Below are 18,627 nucleotides of genomic sequence, written 5' to 3'. Positions count from 1 at the left end.
GCAGGGGAGTGACGTAGACTCTGAGATTCCTTAGTGTGTTGGCTTTCTCAAACACTAGCTATAGTAGGAATGAACTGATCATGTGGACAGACTCACAACCTCCTGATTAGCTGGGGGTATTGCAGGCAGTGGTGACAGATGGGGTCATGCACAAGTTTTCTCCTTCCTGGGTGCTATGCTATTCTGCCAGCGGATGCTGTAATGGACTGTGTTTGTTGGCCTCCAGGCAGGAGGTGGCACTTGGAAAAGAACACCAGCTGCAGTGGTAGCCGTGGGATTTGTGCTTCTTATGTTACCCAGGTGAGGTACTCTGGTGTCTCAGACAATGGGCGAGGCCATAGAGCTTCCCAAAGTTTCTGTTCTTTGTGTTAAGCTATGGAGTAGGGGGTAAAGAGGCAAAGCCAGGTGGGGGCTGGGTCACGCAAGTGCGTGCTGTGGCTCTCCACGTAGGGGCTCAAGCAGAGGCCCCAGTGGGGATAAGAGGGCAGTCCTCCTGCCGCAGGGGTAATGTTCCAGGGAGGAGCGCAGCTGCCTGTGCTGCACAGAAAGTCCACACAGGGAGTGCGGAGTAGCAGGTGACAGTAAGCCCTGCCCAGTTCCCATGCACTTGGCAAGATAGGTCTCACACCCGTAGTGTTCCACTAGTAGCAGCTAGCTAGGTTCCAGGCATTTGCTCTCGGAACTCAAAACTGCCCCCGGCCATAAGCCTTCCCAGTTGAGACATACCATGGCTTTCAGGCCACACCCCTTCTGGTCTGCCTGAGAAGCAAAGGTACCCAGCTCTTGTGCTTGTGAGTATAACCCACTGCCCACTCACCCCTCGGTCTGGCCAAGGGGGTTCATCGTCACACGAGATTATATCACAAATGTCAATTAGGAACCTCTCTCAACCTATGACAGACTACTGAGTTAGCTGGAAGACATCCACAAGGTCACCTGTGAGGTGGGACCTGGAATGACTTCCCTCTATCCCTGCTGGGGACCGAGAGCACACGCAACGTACATCCCAATGCTATTCCTTCTCGTGTGTTCCCCAGTGCTCACTAAGTCAGCTTCAGTGCTGGGTGGGGTTAAGACCTTTCCCTATGGCCTGGATTGCCAAGTTCTCCAGTGGGAGTGTATGTCCCAGAGACAATTTATCCCCCTCACACTCCAGGGACTTAGAATTTTCCACCTGGTATAGGCTGCAGCCCACCACTTCTTTCAAAGGCTCTGTGGTTTCTTTCAGCTTTCCTATTAAGTTCCTGTGTTGCTTCTTGGAAAAAAGTACACAGCATGAATCTCTACACACTATTTTGTTTTCCCAAGTGAGAGAGGCATGCTAACAATGCCTCCAATCTGCCATCTTGGGAAAAAATCAGTTGCTTTTCTTTTGCTGCTTTGAAAATTTTCTCCTTATCTTTTTTGACTCTTACCAGTGTTTGTAATGTGTCTCAGTGTAGACCTGTTTATGCTCGATCTGTTTGGGGTTCTTTGGGCTTCATGAATCTAGATGTTCATTTGCCTCTCCAGATTTTCTGTCATAATTTCTTTAAATAAACTTTCTACCCTTCTCTCCTTGCTCCTTCTGAGATACCCATACTGCATATATTCGTTCATTTGATGGTCCCATAAGATCCATAGGCTTTCTTCACTCTTTTTCATTCCTTTTCTTTTTGTTCCTCTGACTGGTTAATTTCAAATGATCTGTTTTCAAGTTCACCTGACTCTTTCTTCTGCTTGATCAAGTCTGCTGTTGAAGCTCTCAATTGAATTTTTTATTTCAGACCTCGTATTCTTCAGCTCCATAATTTCTGTTTCATTCATCTGTATGGTTTTTATCTCTTTGTTGAACTTCTCATTTTGTTTATCTATTGTTTTTCTGATTTCATTTAATTGTCTCTCTGCTCTCTTGTTCCTCACTGGGCTTTTTTAAGATGATTATTTTGGATTCTTTGTCAGGTAATTCATTTTTGGGGGGTCAGCTACTGGAGCTTTATTTTGTTCCTTTGGTGGTGTCATATTTCCTTGATTATTTGTGTTCTTTGAAGCCTTGCATTGTGTGTTCACACTTGAAGAAGCAGTCACCTCTTCCCATCTTTATTGACTGGCTTTAGGAGAGAAAGACCTTTGCCGGTGAGCTCAGCTAGAGATTCTGGGGATCTCTCACACCTTTTCTATGGATATACCTGCTCCACACCTCTTGATCCCTCTTTGGGATTATATGCATTTTCTCAATCCTGCAAAGCCAGACCTCATGCTAAAAGCCTCCTGTTTATTCCTTAGGGTAGTACCCTGAAATGTTCAAAGTTGCATGTCTTCTCTCAATCCATCAAAGTTGAGTTGGCTGCTAGTATCCATACCTGCTGTTGAGATCCATGCATCATCTGTGGTTGTATGCAGACTGTTGTGCACTGAGGTACACATCAGCTGGCTGAAGGGGTCCATAGGCCAGTCGTCCAGCAGGGTTTATGGGAGGGTCTTAGGGTAGAATCCATGAGCTGGGTAGCAGAATCTACAGCTGACTGTTGATAACCGTACACTCTTTGCACTCCTGCTTCTTCTCCTTGCTCCTAGCTGCCCCAGATGATTCAGCCATGCTATTCCCGTCAGTGTTCTGAGTGGGATGAGACAGAAGTGGGTCTCCTAGACAACATCCTGTTAGGCTGGGAAAGGTGGGTGCGCACTTCACTTTCACCTCCCCCATGGGAGAATTGTGAGCTGGAGGGACCTCTCCTGGCACTGAGCTCTGCCACCTTAGGGGAGAAGTGATGTGGGTAAAGTGAACTGCTCTTATTATACTCTTTGATGCATCCAATCTTAGATTTTTTGCTTCACCAGTGTGCTAAAACCTCTCAGTGGACTCCTGTGGCCTCACAAAAGTATTCTTGTCCAAAGGTGTAGTTGCCAAAATCAGTATTTCTATAGAAGAATGAAAACTGGAACCTCCTATTCTGCTATCACACTGACGTTTCTTCTTTCTTTTAAAAATAGTGGTTATATTGTTTTGTCATCATATACCCGAAACTCAGCCTTTAAGATTAACTTTTGGAAAAGGGCCAACTTGGTTAACACCACATGTCAAAGTTAGTATCTTTGTCTGGTGGATTTTTTAAAAAAACTTTGACTTATTAGTTTTGAAAATATGTGTTGTGTGTATTGTGTTAATAACAATCTATGTTGAAAAGTAAGTCTACACAAAGGAGACAAAAGAAGCTATCCAGTGTTTTCTGCATGTGTGGCCTTACGATTATCTCCTCTGTGGGTTATCTCCATTTTGAGAAACTTTGGGTTCTAATCTGGAAAATCTGCCTCCCAACCAGATACACATTGGTGGTGATGAAGGGAGGCTCACGATGTGTTGAGAAACAAGGTGACCATCTGACTTCTCCTGGTCATTGTAGAGACCTGGCAGTAGGACTTTCCCTTCTTCTTAGCTCCCTCCCTTCTTCCCAGTTCACCCTCAGATAAGCTGGAAGGTGAAACCGTAATGCCATTCAGAGTGCAAGGCCACTAGGTCGTCACTTTGCCTCCTTGGACGCCTCCTTCTGAACTGCATTCCTTCTTCTCTCCACCTCCAAAAGTCATTACTTGTTGTGCTTAGGGGCACAAAATATTCTGTAAAATAGATGCCTTCTTTTTTCCAACTTAATGATAGCATCCCTCGGTGAGCCCTAACTGGAATACAGAACTGCACCTGACAGCCGTGGCCTGCTCAGTGAAGTTGCTTAGCGATTGTATCAGAGGCATTTGAACCAGAGCAACTCCATATGGAATAGGGGCTGGGTAAAATAAGACTGAGATCTACTGGGCTGCGTTTCCAGGAGGTTAAGGCATTCTTAGTCACAGGATGAGGTAGGAGGTTAGCACAAGATAGAGGTCATAAAGACCTTGTTGATAAAACAGGCTTTGCAGTAAAGAGGCCAGCCAAAACCCAGCAAAACTAAGATGGTGACAAGAGTGACCCCTGGTCACCCTCACTGCTCATTATACACTAATTATAATGCATTAGCATGCTAAAAGACACTCCCCCCAGCACCACGACAGTTTACAAATGCCATAGCAACGTCTGGAAGTTACCCTATATGGTCTAAAAAGGGGAACTTTCTCAGTTCCTGGAATTTTGCACCCCTTCCTTGGAAAACTTGTGAACAGTCCACCCATTGTTTCGCATATAATCAAGAAATAACTATGAGTATCCCTAGTCCAGCAGCCCAAGCTGCTGCTCTGCCTATGGAGTAGCCATGCTTTTATTCCTTTACTTTAATTAATTAATAAGCTTGCTTTCACTTTACTCTATCGACTTGCCCTTAATTCTTTCTTGCACGAGGTCCAGACCCTCTCTTGGGGTCTGGATCAGGACCCTTTTCCAGTAACAGTTGGGACCAGGTAGAAATTGGAGTCTGGAGAAGTTTCCCTTTATTCCTGAAAATTGATCTGTGATCCTTTCATGTGGAAGGAAACGGGACTTGATTTAGAAGAAATGATTCTAATACTGGCCAGGCGTGGTGGCTCACACCTGTAATCCCAGCACTTTGGGAGGCCAGAGTTTGAGACCAGCCTGGCCAACAGCCTGGCCCTATCTCTACTACAAATACAAAAAAAATTAGCCAGACGTGGTGGTGGGCGCCTATAATCCCAGCCACTCAGGAGGCTGAGGCAGGATAATCACTTGAACGGCGGGGGGCGGAGGCTGTAGTGAGCAGAGATCACGCCATTGCTCTCCAGCCTGGGCAACAAGAGTGAAACTCCATCTCAAAGACAAAAAAAAAAAAAATGATTCTAATACTGGCTCTGCCTTGGGCCAGCCACATCACTTTTAGCTAATTATTTTCCCTTGGGGTGTGTGTTTCATCCAGCCTTCCGTTCAGTTAAATATTTTAGTAAGCACCTTCTGTGTTCCAGCTACCTCTGCCATGATGAACTTATATTGTCTTATGGGAGCCAAACAGCAGAGTGCAAATAGCAAGCCACATACAAAGGCTCTGTAGTAAATGAAGGCAGAGGGTGGGGGTGGGAAAGGGCCAGGTGGTAAATATTTTTGGCTTTGTGGCCATCACTCAACTCTGTTGTGGAGAGGAAACAGCCACAGGCAATACATAAATGAATGGACATGGCTGTTTTCCAGTACAACTTTATTTACTGAAACAAGTGTTGGGCCATAGTGTGCTGACTCCCAGACTAGATCAGAAAGGTCCTTAAAATCCAAGGACGTGGCTTTAGATTTGAACTTGTAGTTAATGGGGATCTCTTGAAGATTCTCAAGCTGGAATGTAATTTGATGGAAATCTATTTTGTGTAGAACCATGTAAAAGCATCTGACGGAAAGAGAGCCTAATGCCCCAGGTTGTCGCTGCTTTTGAACTGTGTAGGACCACTTCGTGACCTGCTAGGAATTTAGGGGGAAATTGTCATTGTTGTAAACGTTGACAGACCTTCCACTGTTTCTTGTATGCAGTGAACATAAAACAAAATTGTGGATGCTGGATTAGAAGCTCCCTGAGGGCAAGGACTTTGTTTTCTTTGTTGCCATATGTAGTCTCTGGGGTGTAAGCATACTCACATATTTGAATGCATTAATGGGGCAGTAACCCTGAATCTTAAATATGCAAAACTGCTCACCCCTAGGCATAATGGAAAAGCATGTCACCTAATGAGTGTCATTTAAAAATATCACAGTATCAGTGATGCCACTGACCTCATGGCTTGTTTTTTTTTCTTTCCAGATGGCAGATGATCAGGGCTGTGTTGAAGAGCAGGGGGTTGGGAATTCAGCAAATGAAGATTCAGTGGATGCTAAGCCAGACCGGTCCTCATTTGTACCATTCCTCTTGAGGTAGGTTTGCTTAATCGGGGACCCTGGACCACGTCAGCCTGCCGTGCCTCTGCCATCTCCACCCACCTATGGGGAGGGGGACACTCAGGGAAGGAGGTTCATGCTGAGCATGGGAGGTTTGCACAGGTTCTTGCTAGCCACATACAAAGGCTATGCAGCTGTATGCAGCAACACTAGGGTCCTTCATGCGGCTGTATGCAGCAATACTAGGGTCCTCATGTGCACCCTCTTGTCTGTGGGCCAAGCCCAGGAATGGATAAAACCAAGCATTGGGAGTCTCCTTCTCAGCGGCCGAGTGTCTGGTAGCAGTTCCCAGGAATCAAGGGCTGTTCTCATTAGAGGCGATTTGCAGGCACCTTCAGAACAGAGCTTGGGCTGCTGCTGCCAATGGGACCAAATTTGACAAAAAACACAGAATCCAGGGGCTGAGGGACAGGTTTTAGGGTGACTCACACCTACCCTGTGCCTCCTGCTGCATTCCACTGATGGAAGGGGGATTGCATCCTGTTCATTAGTTCCCGCCTTCCCCTTTCTTGAGTTCACTTTTAAAATTCTAAATTTTGTGTTTAATAATATAATAGCTTCATTGATTAAACTCTTGTATGCCTGCTTTGTATTATTGCATTTAGTCTACATAATTGCACATTTAGTTTTATTGTTATCACCATTTATCAGGTAGGGAAACTGAGGTGCTGTGAGGTTTAATAGCTTGCCTTTTTGCTGACAGTAAATGATAAAGCTGAGAAACTAAACAATGCCAGCACCACTCACTTAAAGGTTCTGCTGTGTGCTTCCCTTTTAAAAGTAGGGCTAGCTTGGCGCAGTGGCTTACACCTGTAATCTCAGCACTGTGGGAGGCCAAGGAGAGAGGATTGCTTGAGCCCAGGAGTTTGAGACTAGACTGGACAACATAGTGAGAGCCCCGTCTCTACAAAAAAAGATAAGAAAATTAGCTGGGTGTGGTGGCACATGCTGGTAGTCTGGCTATTCGGGAAGCTGAGGCAGGAGAATCACTTGAGCCCAGGAGATCAAGGCTGCATGGGACCATGACTGCACCACTGTACTCCAGCCTGGGCAACAGAGTGAGACTCTGTCTCAAAAAACAAGTTTTTTTTTTTTTAATAAAAAATAAAAGTAGGACTGCAAGGACTTGGAGGAACCCCAGACCCTCCCTTAACCTTGATCATGGATGGACAGTGAGTGGAGCTTCCTGAGAGACAGAAGGCAGCATGAGTCAGGCGCATCACACTTCTTTGGATTCCCTAAGCGACTTCTTACCGGGAAAGATAGCGAGGGGGATAAAGGCCGAGGTGAGGGAGTGCTCCCAGGCAGTGCTCAGGAGGGGAAGAGCTGGTGGGGGGTGGGCAGCCAGGCTCCCAACACCTCAGAGCAGACCTTGGGTCATATCATCCAACCTAGGACTTGGAAAAGTGGGAGAACCCCAACACTGTGGACCCAGATTCTGTTGTTTGCCAAATAGAGTCAAGAATATCCAATGAAATGACCAGAAAATACAGTTCTGACTCCTGGAACTTTCCAAAACCCTGAGAAATTGGTACAGGCCAACTTACTTCCCAGGGAAAGCCCCTTAAAGCCATGGGGCTTTGCTTATATGTGCTCAAAATAATGTAAAGCTGTGTGTTCCCTTGTGTATTTTAAGGTAACATACACATTTTTGTCAAGATAGTTGCAAAAGATGTAATAATATTTCACTCTTCCCCACCCTTTTTGAGTATTTGACTTCAGCAAGTTGTCTACAAGTGAAAGAGAAACAGGAATCATTTAATAATCATTTTGTAAGTCTTAGTAAAGCCTTTTGATGTACTTCCCAGAAAATATTAAAATAAATGGTGGGTTGTAAATACTGACATTTCAAAGTCATTTCTTTAAATGTATCCAGTGGAATCTATGTCCATAGTGATTTTATAACCACCTTTATCCATTTAAAAAAATACATGAACAGCTCTCCTGTAACAGCTAGAACTTTTATATTTCTTTTTTCCCCTCAAACTTGGTTTTTTCATTCTCTTTTCCTCCACATTTTCTTCTGATGTAATAGATTTAATTGCTTGGAAGTCTTGTTGATCACAGCACATCATATACCTATGTAACATATACACGTATGCATATGTGTATCCATATACATTTTAAGACAGTTTTCCAGATATCATGAGTATTAAAAGAAAGTTCTTCTAGACTAAGTTACTGTTTCAGCTTTAATGAATTCACAGTTGATCTAAAAAATAAATGTTAATATATCATTAATATATTGTCATTCATCAAAATAATTATTAAATAGAAATTACATGGAAGTTTCAACTTATAATGGAATGAAGGGGCTTTTAATAAGTTAGTTTCTAAAGAAATGGACAAATAATACTTATTGCTGGAATAAGAAAGAATTTGATATTACCTTTTTCCTGTTTTTCGTTTTTAGTGATAAGAAGCACTGAGAAATCATGAATAAATACATGAGATGGTAGGAGGTTTGTTATAGTCATGTCACTTAATTCTTTGAATTCTCTGAATTCCTTCTGAGTTCTGGACCAAAAAATGACAACTTGATTAGGTCTGTCCTTAATTATGTTGGAAGTAAAGAATTGGCAATTACCTAACTTACAAAAGAAATTGTTATTCAGCCTTAAAGGTATTTAATTTTTTTAGTTTCTGGGAAGTACACCAAAAAACTTGTACCTAAACTTTTCAAACAGTTGTAAATTAAATTTGCTCCTCTTTTATTTAGAGGCAGTCTGTTTAACTCAAAATGTTCCAGAAAAGATAATTAAGCATTAATAAACATTTGTCAGTATCCTTTTTTTGATAAAATGCTTTTAAACCATATGCTATTTAAAATATATTTTTGTCAAGACGTTGGAGCTGCTGATGTAGCTCATTCATGTATGAAAATTGTCTGCTCTATAATCTAGTTGACAAAGCCAGTCCCTGTCAAACCAGTTAGCCGTACCACACTTGTTTGCTGTCACTAAATGTCTGATACCATTTTTCAGTTCAATAAATATGTTTTGTTTTTTTTTTTTTTAGTAGAGACGGGGTTTCACCGTGTTAGCCAGGATGGTCTCGATCTCCTGACCTCGTGATCTGCCCGTCTCGGCCTCCCAAAGTGCTGGGATTACAGGCTTGAGCCACCGCGCCCGGCCTCAATAAATATGTTATTAGGCATCCTTGTGACAGTCATCTCGTTTCTGAATTCTAAATTCTTTTTTTTTTTTTTTTTTTTTTGAGACAGAGTCTTGCTCTGTCGCCCAGGCTGGAATGCAGTGGCCAATCTCGGCTCACTGCAAGCTCCGCCTCCCGGGTTCACGCCATTCTCCTGCCTCAGCCTCCCGAGTAGCTGGGACTACAGGCGCCTGCCACCACGCCCGGCTAATTTTTTGTATTTTTAGTAGAGACGGGGTTTCACCCTCTTAGCCAGGATGGTCTTGATCTCCTGACCTCATGATCCACCTGCCTCGGCCTCCCAAAGTGCTGGGATTACAGGCGTGAGCCACTGCGCCCGGTCCTGAATTCTGAATTCTTATTCTTGGATAGGTGAATGGATGGATGGAGGGAAGGGAAGAAGGATGCAAGGAAGAATGAAAGGGTACCAAGCCCAGCCCCATGTTGACCTCCTGGAATCAGTGTTTGTTCTGTTGTCGTAGGACTGATAGGGTTTGGCTCTGTGTCCCCACCTAAATCTCATCTCAAATTGTAATCACCGTAATCCCTGTGTGTTGAGGGAGAGACCTGGTAGGAGGTGACTGGATTATGGGGGTGGTTTCCCCCGTGCCGTTCTGGTGATGGTGAGTTCTCACGAGATCTGATGGTTTTACAAGTGTTTGACGGTTCCTCCTACACACACTCTGTCTCTCCTGCTGCCATGTAAGACGTGTCTGCTTCCCCTGCCACCATGCTTCGCCTTCCACCATGATTCCCCAGCCATGTGGAACTGTGAGTCAATTAAACCTCTTTTCTTTATAAACTACCTAGTCTCGGGTAGCATCTTCATAGCAGTTTGAGAACAGACTAATACATAGGAGTCCAGCTCAACAATAAAAAATCTTTGGAAATACTAAGGGGATGAAAAAGGCAAAGGCATTAAACAAGAACCATCATCACTTCCATTTCATTCTATTATATATTTTTTAATACAATTTTCAGTGTATACAAGCATACTTTGTTTTATTGTGCTTTGCAGATACTGTTTTTTTGTTTGTTTTTTGTTTTTTGTTTTTTTGAGACAGAGTCTCACTCTGTTGGCCAGGCTGGAGTGCAGTGGTGTGATTTGGCTCACTGCAGCCTCCACCTCCCAGGTACAAACGATTGTCCTGCCTCAGCCTCCCAAGTAGCCAGACTATAGGTATACACCACCATGCCTGGCTAATTTTTATATGTATTTTAGTAAGGACAGGATTTTGCCATGTTTCCCAGGCTGGTCTTGAACTCCTGACCTTAAGTGATCCACCCCCCTTGGCCTCCCAAAGTCCTGGGATTACAGGCATGAGCCACCACACCTGGCCCAGATATTGCATTTTTAATAAATAGAAGGTTTGTGGCAACCCTGCAAACCTATTGCCTCCATTTTTCCAACAGCATATGCTTACTTTGTGTTTCTGTGTTACATTTTGGTAATTCTCACAACATTTTCAGTTTTTTAATTAGTGTTATATCTGTTACTATGGTCTGTGATGAGTAATCTTTTTTGTTGTTGTTGTTCAAACCCAGGATAATCTCTGTAAATGTGATCAGTGATCTTTGATGTTACTATTGTAATTGCTTTGGGGTGTCACAAACCATACCTGTATAAGACAGCGGACTTAAATGATAAATATTAAGTGTGTTCTTACTGCTCCACCCACTGGCCATTCCTGTCTCTCTCCTTCTCCTTGGGCCTCCGTATCCCCTGAGACATTATTGAAATTGGGCCAATTAATAACCCCACAATGGCCTCTAAGTGTCAAGTGAAAGGAAGAGCAATATGTCTGTCACTTTAAATCAAAAGCTAGAAGTGATTCAACTTAGTGAAGGCATGTCGAAGCCAAGACAGGCCGAAAGCTAGGCCTCCTGTGCCCAACAGCCAAATTGTGAATGCAAAGGGAAAGTTCTTGAAGGAAATTAAAAGTGCTACTGCAGTGAACACATGGATAATAACATTATGCTTATTATTGCTGACTTGGAGAAAGTTTGAGTGGTCTGGATAGAAGATCAAACCAGCCCCAACTTTTTCTTAAATGAAAGCCCAAGCCAGAACCAGGCCCCAACTCTGCAATTCTTTGAAGGCTGAGAGAGGTGAGAAGGCTGCAAAAGAAAAGTCTGAAGCTAGCAATGGTTGATCCATGAGGTTTAAGGAAAGAAGCCTTCTCCATAAAGTAAAAGTTCAACATGAAGCAGCAAGTGCTGATGTAGACGCTATAGCAAGTTATCCAGAAGATCTAGCTAAGATCATTGGTGAGAGTGGCTACGCTAGACAGCAGATTCTCAATGTAGACAAAACAGCCTTCTATAGGAAGAAGATGCCATCTAAGATTGTCCTAGCTAGAGAAGAGAAGTCAATGCCTGGCTTCAGTGCTTTATAAGGACGCTTGACTCTCTTGTTAGGCAGACTGGTGACTTTTAAGTTGAAGCCAATGCTCATCGACCAGTCTGGAAATCTTAGAGCCCTTAAGAATTATGCTAAATCTACTGTTTCTGTGCCCTATAAATGGAAGAACAAAGCCTGGATGACACCTGTTTATAGCATGGTTTACTGGATATTTTAAGCACACTGTTGAGACCTGCTGCTCAAATTAAAATAAGATTCCTTTCATTGACATTGCACCTGGTCACCCAAGAGCTCTGGTGAAGATGCAGAAGGAGATTAATGTTTTTATGCCTGCTAAAACATCCGTTCTGCAGCTCATAGATCAAGGAGTAATTTCAACTTCCAAGTCTTATTACTTAAGAAATAATGTCTTACTATTTGAGAAATATTATTTCAGAAATACATTTTATAAGGCTATAGTTGCCATAAATAATGTTGGGAATAACATTATAGTGTTACCTTTGATGGATCTGGGCAGTTAATTGAAAACCTTCTGGAAAGGATGCACCATTCTAGATGCCAGTAAGAACATTTGTGATTTATGGGAGGATGTCAGAACATGAATAGGAGTTTGGAAGAAGTTGATTCCAATCCTCATGGATGACTTTGATGGGTTCAAGACTTCCTTCAGTGGAGGAGGTAACTGCAGATGTGCCTGTTGTAGTGGAAATAGCAAGAGAACTAGAATTAGAAGTAGACCTGAAGATGTGGCTGAATTGCTGCAGTCTCATGATAAAACTTGAACAGATAAGGAGTTTCTTCTTATGAATAAGCAAAGTAAGTAGTTTCTTGAGATGGAATCTACTGCTGGTGAATGTGCTGATATATTTTTGAAATGTACATTTAGAATATTACATAAACTTAGTTGGTAAAGCAGCCACAGAGTTTGAGAGGATTGACTTGAATTTTGTGTGTGCTTTAACTCTTTTTTATTTTCTTTTAACTTTTTTTTTAACACTTTTGTTGAGGGCTGACTTTCAACAGATTGCAGTGAGGGAGCTGCTCTGCTGCGTACGAAACCCCAACCCGGAAGCAGGTCATCTTTGAATGGTTTAGTGCCAGGTTCCTCACGAATGTGCATTGCGTGATGGGCGAGGGAACAATCACCTTTCTGTTGGCTTGAATTTTGAATGAAGTTGTGCTGTGAATAACGTGCTGTCAAACAGAATGGCATGCTACAGAGAAATTGTTCATAAAAGGAAGAATCATTTGATGCAGTGAACTTCATTGCTGTCTTATTTTAAGAAATTGTCACAGCCACCCTAATTTTCAGCAACCACCACCAGATTAGTCATCAGGCATCAGTGCTGAGGCAAGACCCTCCCCACCAGCCCAGCGATTACAACCCACTGAAGGCTCAAATGATTGTTAGCATTTTTTAGCAATAAAGTATGTTTTAATTAAGATATGTATTTTTTGACATAATGCTGTTGCATACACTCAGACTGGTGTATCGTGTGAACATAACTTTTCTACCCACTGGGAAACCAAAAAAGTCAGGCGACTCCATTTATTGCAATACTTGCTTTCCTGTGGTGGTCTGAAGCCGAGCTGGCAGTATATCTGAGTTGTGCCTGTATTTGAATTTGGAACAGCCCAATGTAGTCCCACATACCCCCGTTACTAATGACATTCTTCACCTTTACCAGACCCACGTATAACTAAGAAGCCCTACCACAGTGCCTGATTCAAGGAGACTCACAGATACATCTTATTTGTCTCTTTGTGGATGACCCGGAGCTTTCATCACCCCGTGAGGTTCAGGGTGGGTGAGAACGTCTGCCCTTCTTTTACACGGTGGGAGGTGGGAGAGTGGGCAAGGGAAAAGTGGTATCTCTGACAGACCAGTTTTAGAAAAAAAATATAAGTGGCAGCTGAGGACCTGACCATTTATTCTTCCCTTAAGACTGTGCACCTCTGGGAAAGTTTTTGAGTACCTTGCTGGAAGTCTTCTGCCTGAAAGACCTTTTATTTTGCAAAAATAGATGTGGTCTGTGGTATGTCCCCCCCACCCCTCAGCTTTAAGTCGTTTGGAAAGATAAATAAGCCTGGAGGGTCGACATTCTGGTCCACTCTACCTTTTTCATACCACGACTGATGTTGATGTCATTAAAATAAACAGTATCCCGAGGTCCTCCCTGCAGTTTGGTCCTCCCTGCAGTTTCAGGAGCGCCATGTGACCCACTGACAGATGTGGGGTACGATGCATGGGAGTGCCACTGGCTCCTCTGGATGTTCCTTGCAGCTGATGGTGCCTCCCGCACCCCCACAACCTTCCCTCCCTCCCATCCCATTCCATCCCATCCCATCCCACCCCATTCCAGCTTCCTTCTCTAAGGAGCTCAGGATCACTGTTAGGCAGTGGAGGAGGCAGTGGCATCTCTGACCTGTCTCTAATCAAGGACCAGATTGCCCACCTGCCCACCCCTGGAGACATGAAGGATCCTGGGTTGCAGAAAGAAATATCCCCTTCCCCAGAAAGCCGGGGTGGGACTCACAGGTCTCAAATATTAATAGTTTCAAGCCCCTAGACTTGTCTTGGCCTTTTTTTGCCTCGCAGCCACTAGATGGCAGGACAGCATTGTTTTACCTCCAGTCTGTAGGCACTAAAAATCCAGCCTGTTCTTTAAAAAAAATATTTAAGGTTTTTATAATTTTCTGATTATTGAAGAACATGTGGAAAACACGGAGAAGCACAAAAAATTCAAAATATTTTAAAATTAGTAAAGCATTCAGGTTTTTAGTTATTTAGAGGAAATCATTATGAGGCCAGTCCGTATTCATTTATGAACCATAGTTTATAGAACAGGATCTAGGGTCCTCCTTGCACTTGAAGAGGGTTCTCTCTTGATGTAAATATAACCCTATAGTCCTTGCCCCAGATATAAAGTCAAAGTTTTAACCAAATGCCTAGGCGCAGCTACAGAAAATAATAACGAATTGCTGAATTGTAGGACACAGCCTTGGAGCTGTGGCAGGTTGGGGAGGGAAGGATAAGGAAGGACTGGAGGAGGAGCTGAAACGTGAGTTGTCAGGAAAAGCAAGGGGTTATCAGGGGACCGGTGGAACCTCAGGGCCTGGGTGGAGATGATGGTCAGGCAAGGCCACCGACATGGCTTCTGCCTCGGAAAGTGGGCAGAATCTGCTGGACAGGGTGAGTTTGGTCTTCATAGCATAGGCCACAAGGAGCCATTGTAGGTCCAAGGCCAAGCCCTGACCAGCAGCAGCCTAGAAGATGTTCTCTCCTAGGAACCTGAGAAATCGGAGGCTCCCTTCTGAACTCTGCTCAAGGTCAGAATTTAGGAAAAGGAAAACACGGGGAAGACAGGTTTCATGCAGTCTCAGATTTCCCCTGGGCCTCCGTGGAGTCTCGTGTGTCTCTGCCGAGGAGTTTGTTTACCCTTCTGGTTTCCCAGTGGAAGAGCGCAGAAGAAAAGATCTATTCTCAACATTTGCTAAACTTCCTATTTTCCAGGCACTGGCTCGGATCACATGGGTTTTACCCTTGGCATCATCTGTGTTTTCCAGCCTTTGCCCCCTGGAGGGTGGCTAATAAATGCCACTTGGTTGTAATTCTCTCTCCTGGAGGCATCTTGGGCTTCTCTTCACCAGTGAGTGTTATATGTAAACACATCCCTATAAAAAAATATGTTATTTGTATAATTATAAGGAAGATCCAAGTGGCAGGCTTTTTCATTTGGAGAGGGGTTAAAAAACTGTTTTAGAAGACACAATGCTTTGGAATCAGAGACAAGCACAAAGAAGGCAGACCTTAATTCATTCCAAAGAATATGTTTCAAGTTAAGCAAAAATTGTGCCATGATGCCCATTGATTGAAAGGGGCCAGATCTGGGCCCACTAAAAAATATATGAACATTGAAATGTATGCAGGGCATTTACTTTTCAATAAAGGAAGGATTCAAATTCAGCTGACAGAAAATTAGAGACCTGTCTCCCAAATTTGTACATAGAGAATGATAAAGATTTAATGCTGTATTTGAAGCAGTGATGACACTATGTAAAATAATAGAAGTAGCAAAGTTGAGTGAGACAACCGGGGTTCAGATCCTGGCCCTTCTTCCCACTTACTGTTTGAGAGACTGTAGCAAGTCACATGACCTTCCTGTGCCTCAGCTTCCTTATCTGCAAAATAGAGATATTAATTTCTGCCCACAGGATTGTTATAAGAATCAGAGTAACTGTCAGCTTCCTGAATTTCCTGAATGTGCCTACTGAGGAAGAAATCATAGAATCATGATTTTAACACTGGGAGAACCCCTAATGTAACTTACCTAATTCCCTTCATTATAATCAAGGAAAGGAAGACCAGAGAGGTGAAGCATAGCCACCCAGCAAGACCAGGACCGCGACGCAGGCCTAACTTGTGGTCCAGGGCTTCCCCCCAGCATCAGGTGACACCCACGACTGTGGTGGCATCAGGCTGTTCATCTACATTAATCCACCCACAGAGTGGTTTTTTCCTTCCACCCAAGTGGGTCAGCAAATTATCTTCATGTACACAGCCTCCTCTCTGCTTCACTTTGGCGGAGGAATGGTATAGGGATAGCTGTCCCAGCAGGGCGAGCAATAGACTTTCCAGTGGCAGAGGAATGGCGTAGGGACATCTGTCCCAGCAGGGTGAGCAGTGGGCCAGTGAAGAGGGCCAAGTGCACATTTCAGGAGCAGCAAGCGCAGGACACCAAAACGTAGGTGGAGGTCTAAGAACGGCGAAGCTGTAGCTTCTGCATCTGTGGGATACCTCCAGTTCTTTTCAGTTATTGCTCTTCTAGAGGGGAAAAATTAACTCTAAAGTGAAAAGGTAAGGTAAATCATCAGCTTTTCACAGTAATAGAAACCTAGAACACTATTAGCAGAGAAAAATTAAACCTAGTAATAGAAAGTACTATGAAAACATAACCAGTTGCTTCTCACATGAACATGTGATCACAGATAGGAAATGTGAGCATGGCATTGCATGTTTAACCCCTGAGCTGCTGGCTTGCTTTCTCTCAAGGATCTATGATGGTGGGAATTTTGTTTGTTTTGTTTTGAGACGGAGTCTCACTCTGTTGCCCAGGCTGGAGTGCAGTGATGTGATCTTGCCTCCCTGCAACCTCCACCTCCCAGGTTCAAGCAATTCTTGTGCTTCAGCCTCCCGAGTAGCTGGGACTACAGGCACATGCCACCACTCCTGGCTAATTTTTTTTGTATTTTTAGTAGAGACAGGGTTTCACTATATTGGCCAAGCTTGTCTCAAACTCCTGACCTTAGGTGATCTGCCTGCCTGCCTCGGCCTCCCAAAGTGCTGGGATTACGGGCATAAGCCACCCTGCATGCCAGTGGTCAGTTTTAAGGGGAAAAGATGGGTGGAGTGATTAAGTAAGGACTGAAATATGTTAGCTGTTCTAATGCTGGACCCTGTAGCCGTAATACAGAGCTATTGTATCTTCCACTCAGTCTATTAGGCTATTTAAAGACAATTCAGCCTTTTTCCGGATGATTTGTTTTAAAGTCATTTATCAATTTTTATTGTCAGGGACCCTACCCCGGATGATTTGTTTTAAAGTCATTTATCAATTTTTATTGTCAGGGACCCTACTTTTTTTTTTTTTTTTTTTAGGGGAAGGAGGGAAATGTGGAGGTTGATATGTTTTGGTGAGGGGAATGTATTCTTCTCCTTAGCCTCTTTTAAACTGAGTTTGCTTTCCCATGTCTGTATTTTTGCAACTGAATTGCAGAGAAAAAATGTATAGAGCGAATTTTCTCTCTTGTTCACAGACCTGAGGATGGCAGATGATCGAGAGGCTTGTGCAGAGTAGCAGGTGTCATAAGCTCATTCTATCAGCTTCACACCCTTTGTAGACTGTGGTCCTGAACCAAGAAATTGAGAAAAGCATTGCGGAGACGTTCACTTTATAAGTGTTTTGTTTTTATGTGTTCGCATTTTCCTTGTTACGTCTGGAGGGTTGAGATGGGGAAATACAGCAACTCCTGGATCGTTTACTTTATGCAAGATCATTGAAAAATGTTTGTATGCCTCGTTTGAAAATGAAGAGCTTTGGTATGCTTCCATGGTCTCCTATTATTTTTATTATTCACTTGAGTGCCTTTAAAGGAAAAACATAACCTAATGAACCTGAACTCTTTACTTCACCACCCACTTCCTGTTTTTGTTGATTAACTTACATACAGTCTGACATGTTTTGCCGTCATGTGAGTGCTGTTTTGCGGCCTGTCATAGATTTGGCACTTCAGTGGGTTGACCGTGAGTGACGCTCATCCACTTTAACTTTCTGATGGTTTGTTCTGTTGATACTCTGTCTCTTGCTCAGCTATTCCCCTGTTGTTTCCGATTTTTCACTCTTAAAGATTGTGCTCCTGGCTGCATGTTTATGGAAATTGGTTTGTGTTTTTCCTTTGGACCCCATGTGCATAGACAGTTGCTTGTTTCCACAGGGAGCCATCCCAGGGTTGGGGGGTGCTACAATGGGGAGCCGGGGCATTTCTGCCGGTCAGCAGAGAAGGGAGAGGCCAGTGTGACCTTCCCAGCCCGAGTTTGAATGGTCCTATGGAAAACTCCAGCGTGCAGTTCACTGCTGATTCAGTCACAGGCCTTCAGGGCCAGGCGGCCTGTGCCAGTCTTATCCCCTGCTGAGCTCCGAGCATGTTGAGTTTTTATTATTACAGAGAAGAAGGAAACTCACTTCCTGTCGTCTCAGGGCACAGCCTAGTTCTGATGCAAAGGGAACTGTTTTCGGATGGAGACACTAGGTACTACCTTCACTCTTTCTTTTCTTCTCTGTCTTGCTCTGTGCCTTGGTATGTTAGGACCGTGGGGATGCCCTCTGTTGAGATGTTGAGACCATGAATGAATCATCCCAAAAATATTTAGACAAAGCGGCTACGAAAACCAGAGCTCTAGTTCCGAATGAAACAGCTCTGGGGAAATGTGAGCCTGGTGGTGTGTTTACTTTCATGCTGATGAATGTCTGCAGGCAGATAGAGCTACTGGGAATCCTATTCATGGTGATGCTTTAGAAAATTAATCGCAGTGGGCTTCTTGCATGCTTATATTCCTTTCCAAATATAGAAAGGCATAATTCACATTTTGAGTAGCCTGGGGGATCCATAAGAGGATAAAACCTGTATTTATCCACTCTAGTGATGGGGAAAATTATACTTGCACCCGGAGTGGATTGTAAAAATCCGTTGTACTCTTTCTAAGGTTTTTCAC

At 43.6% G+C, this 18,627-nt stretch overlaps 1 protein-coding gene across 3 annotated transcripts in view; it reads left to right on the top strand.

Annotated features, from left to right (window-relative positions):
- Positions 1–18,627, top strand: part of CASP7 (caspase 7) — a 52,110-nt gene that overhangs the window by 12,605 nt on the left and 20,878 nt on the right. For all 3 annotated transcript variants that reach the window (XM_003904270.3, XM_003904269.3, XM_009215381.4), the window contains exon 2: positions 5,706–5,815. In XM_003904270.3, coding sequence (XP_003904319.2) covers positions 5,706–5,815 — 110 coding nt within the window. The remainder of the gene's footprint in view (positions 1–5,705; positions 5,816–18,627) is intronic.

The sequence above is a fragment of the Papio anubis genome, chromosome 11 (assembly GCF_008728515.1).
Source record: "Papio anubis isolate 15944 chromosome 11, Panubis1.0, whole genome shotgun sequence".
NCBI lineage: Eukaryota > Metazoa > Chordata > Mammalia > Primates > Cercopithecidae > Papio > Papio anubis.
This window is presented reverse-complemented; position numbering and strand designations above follow the sequence as displayed.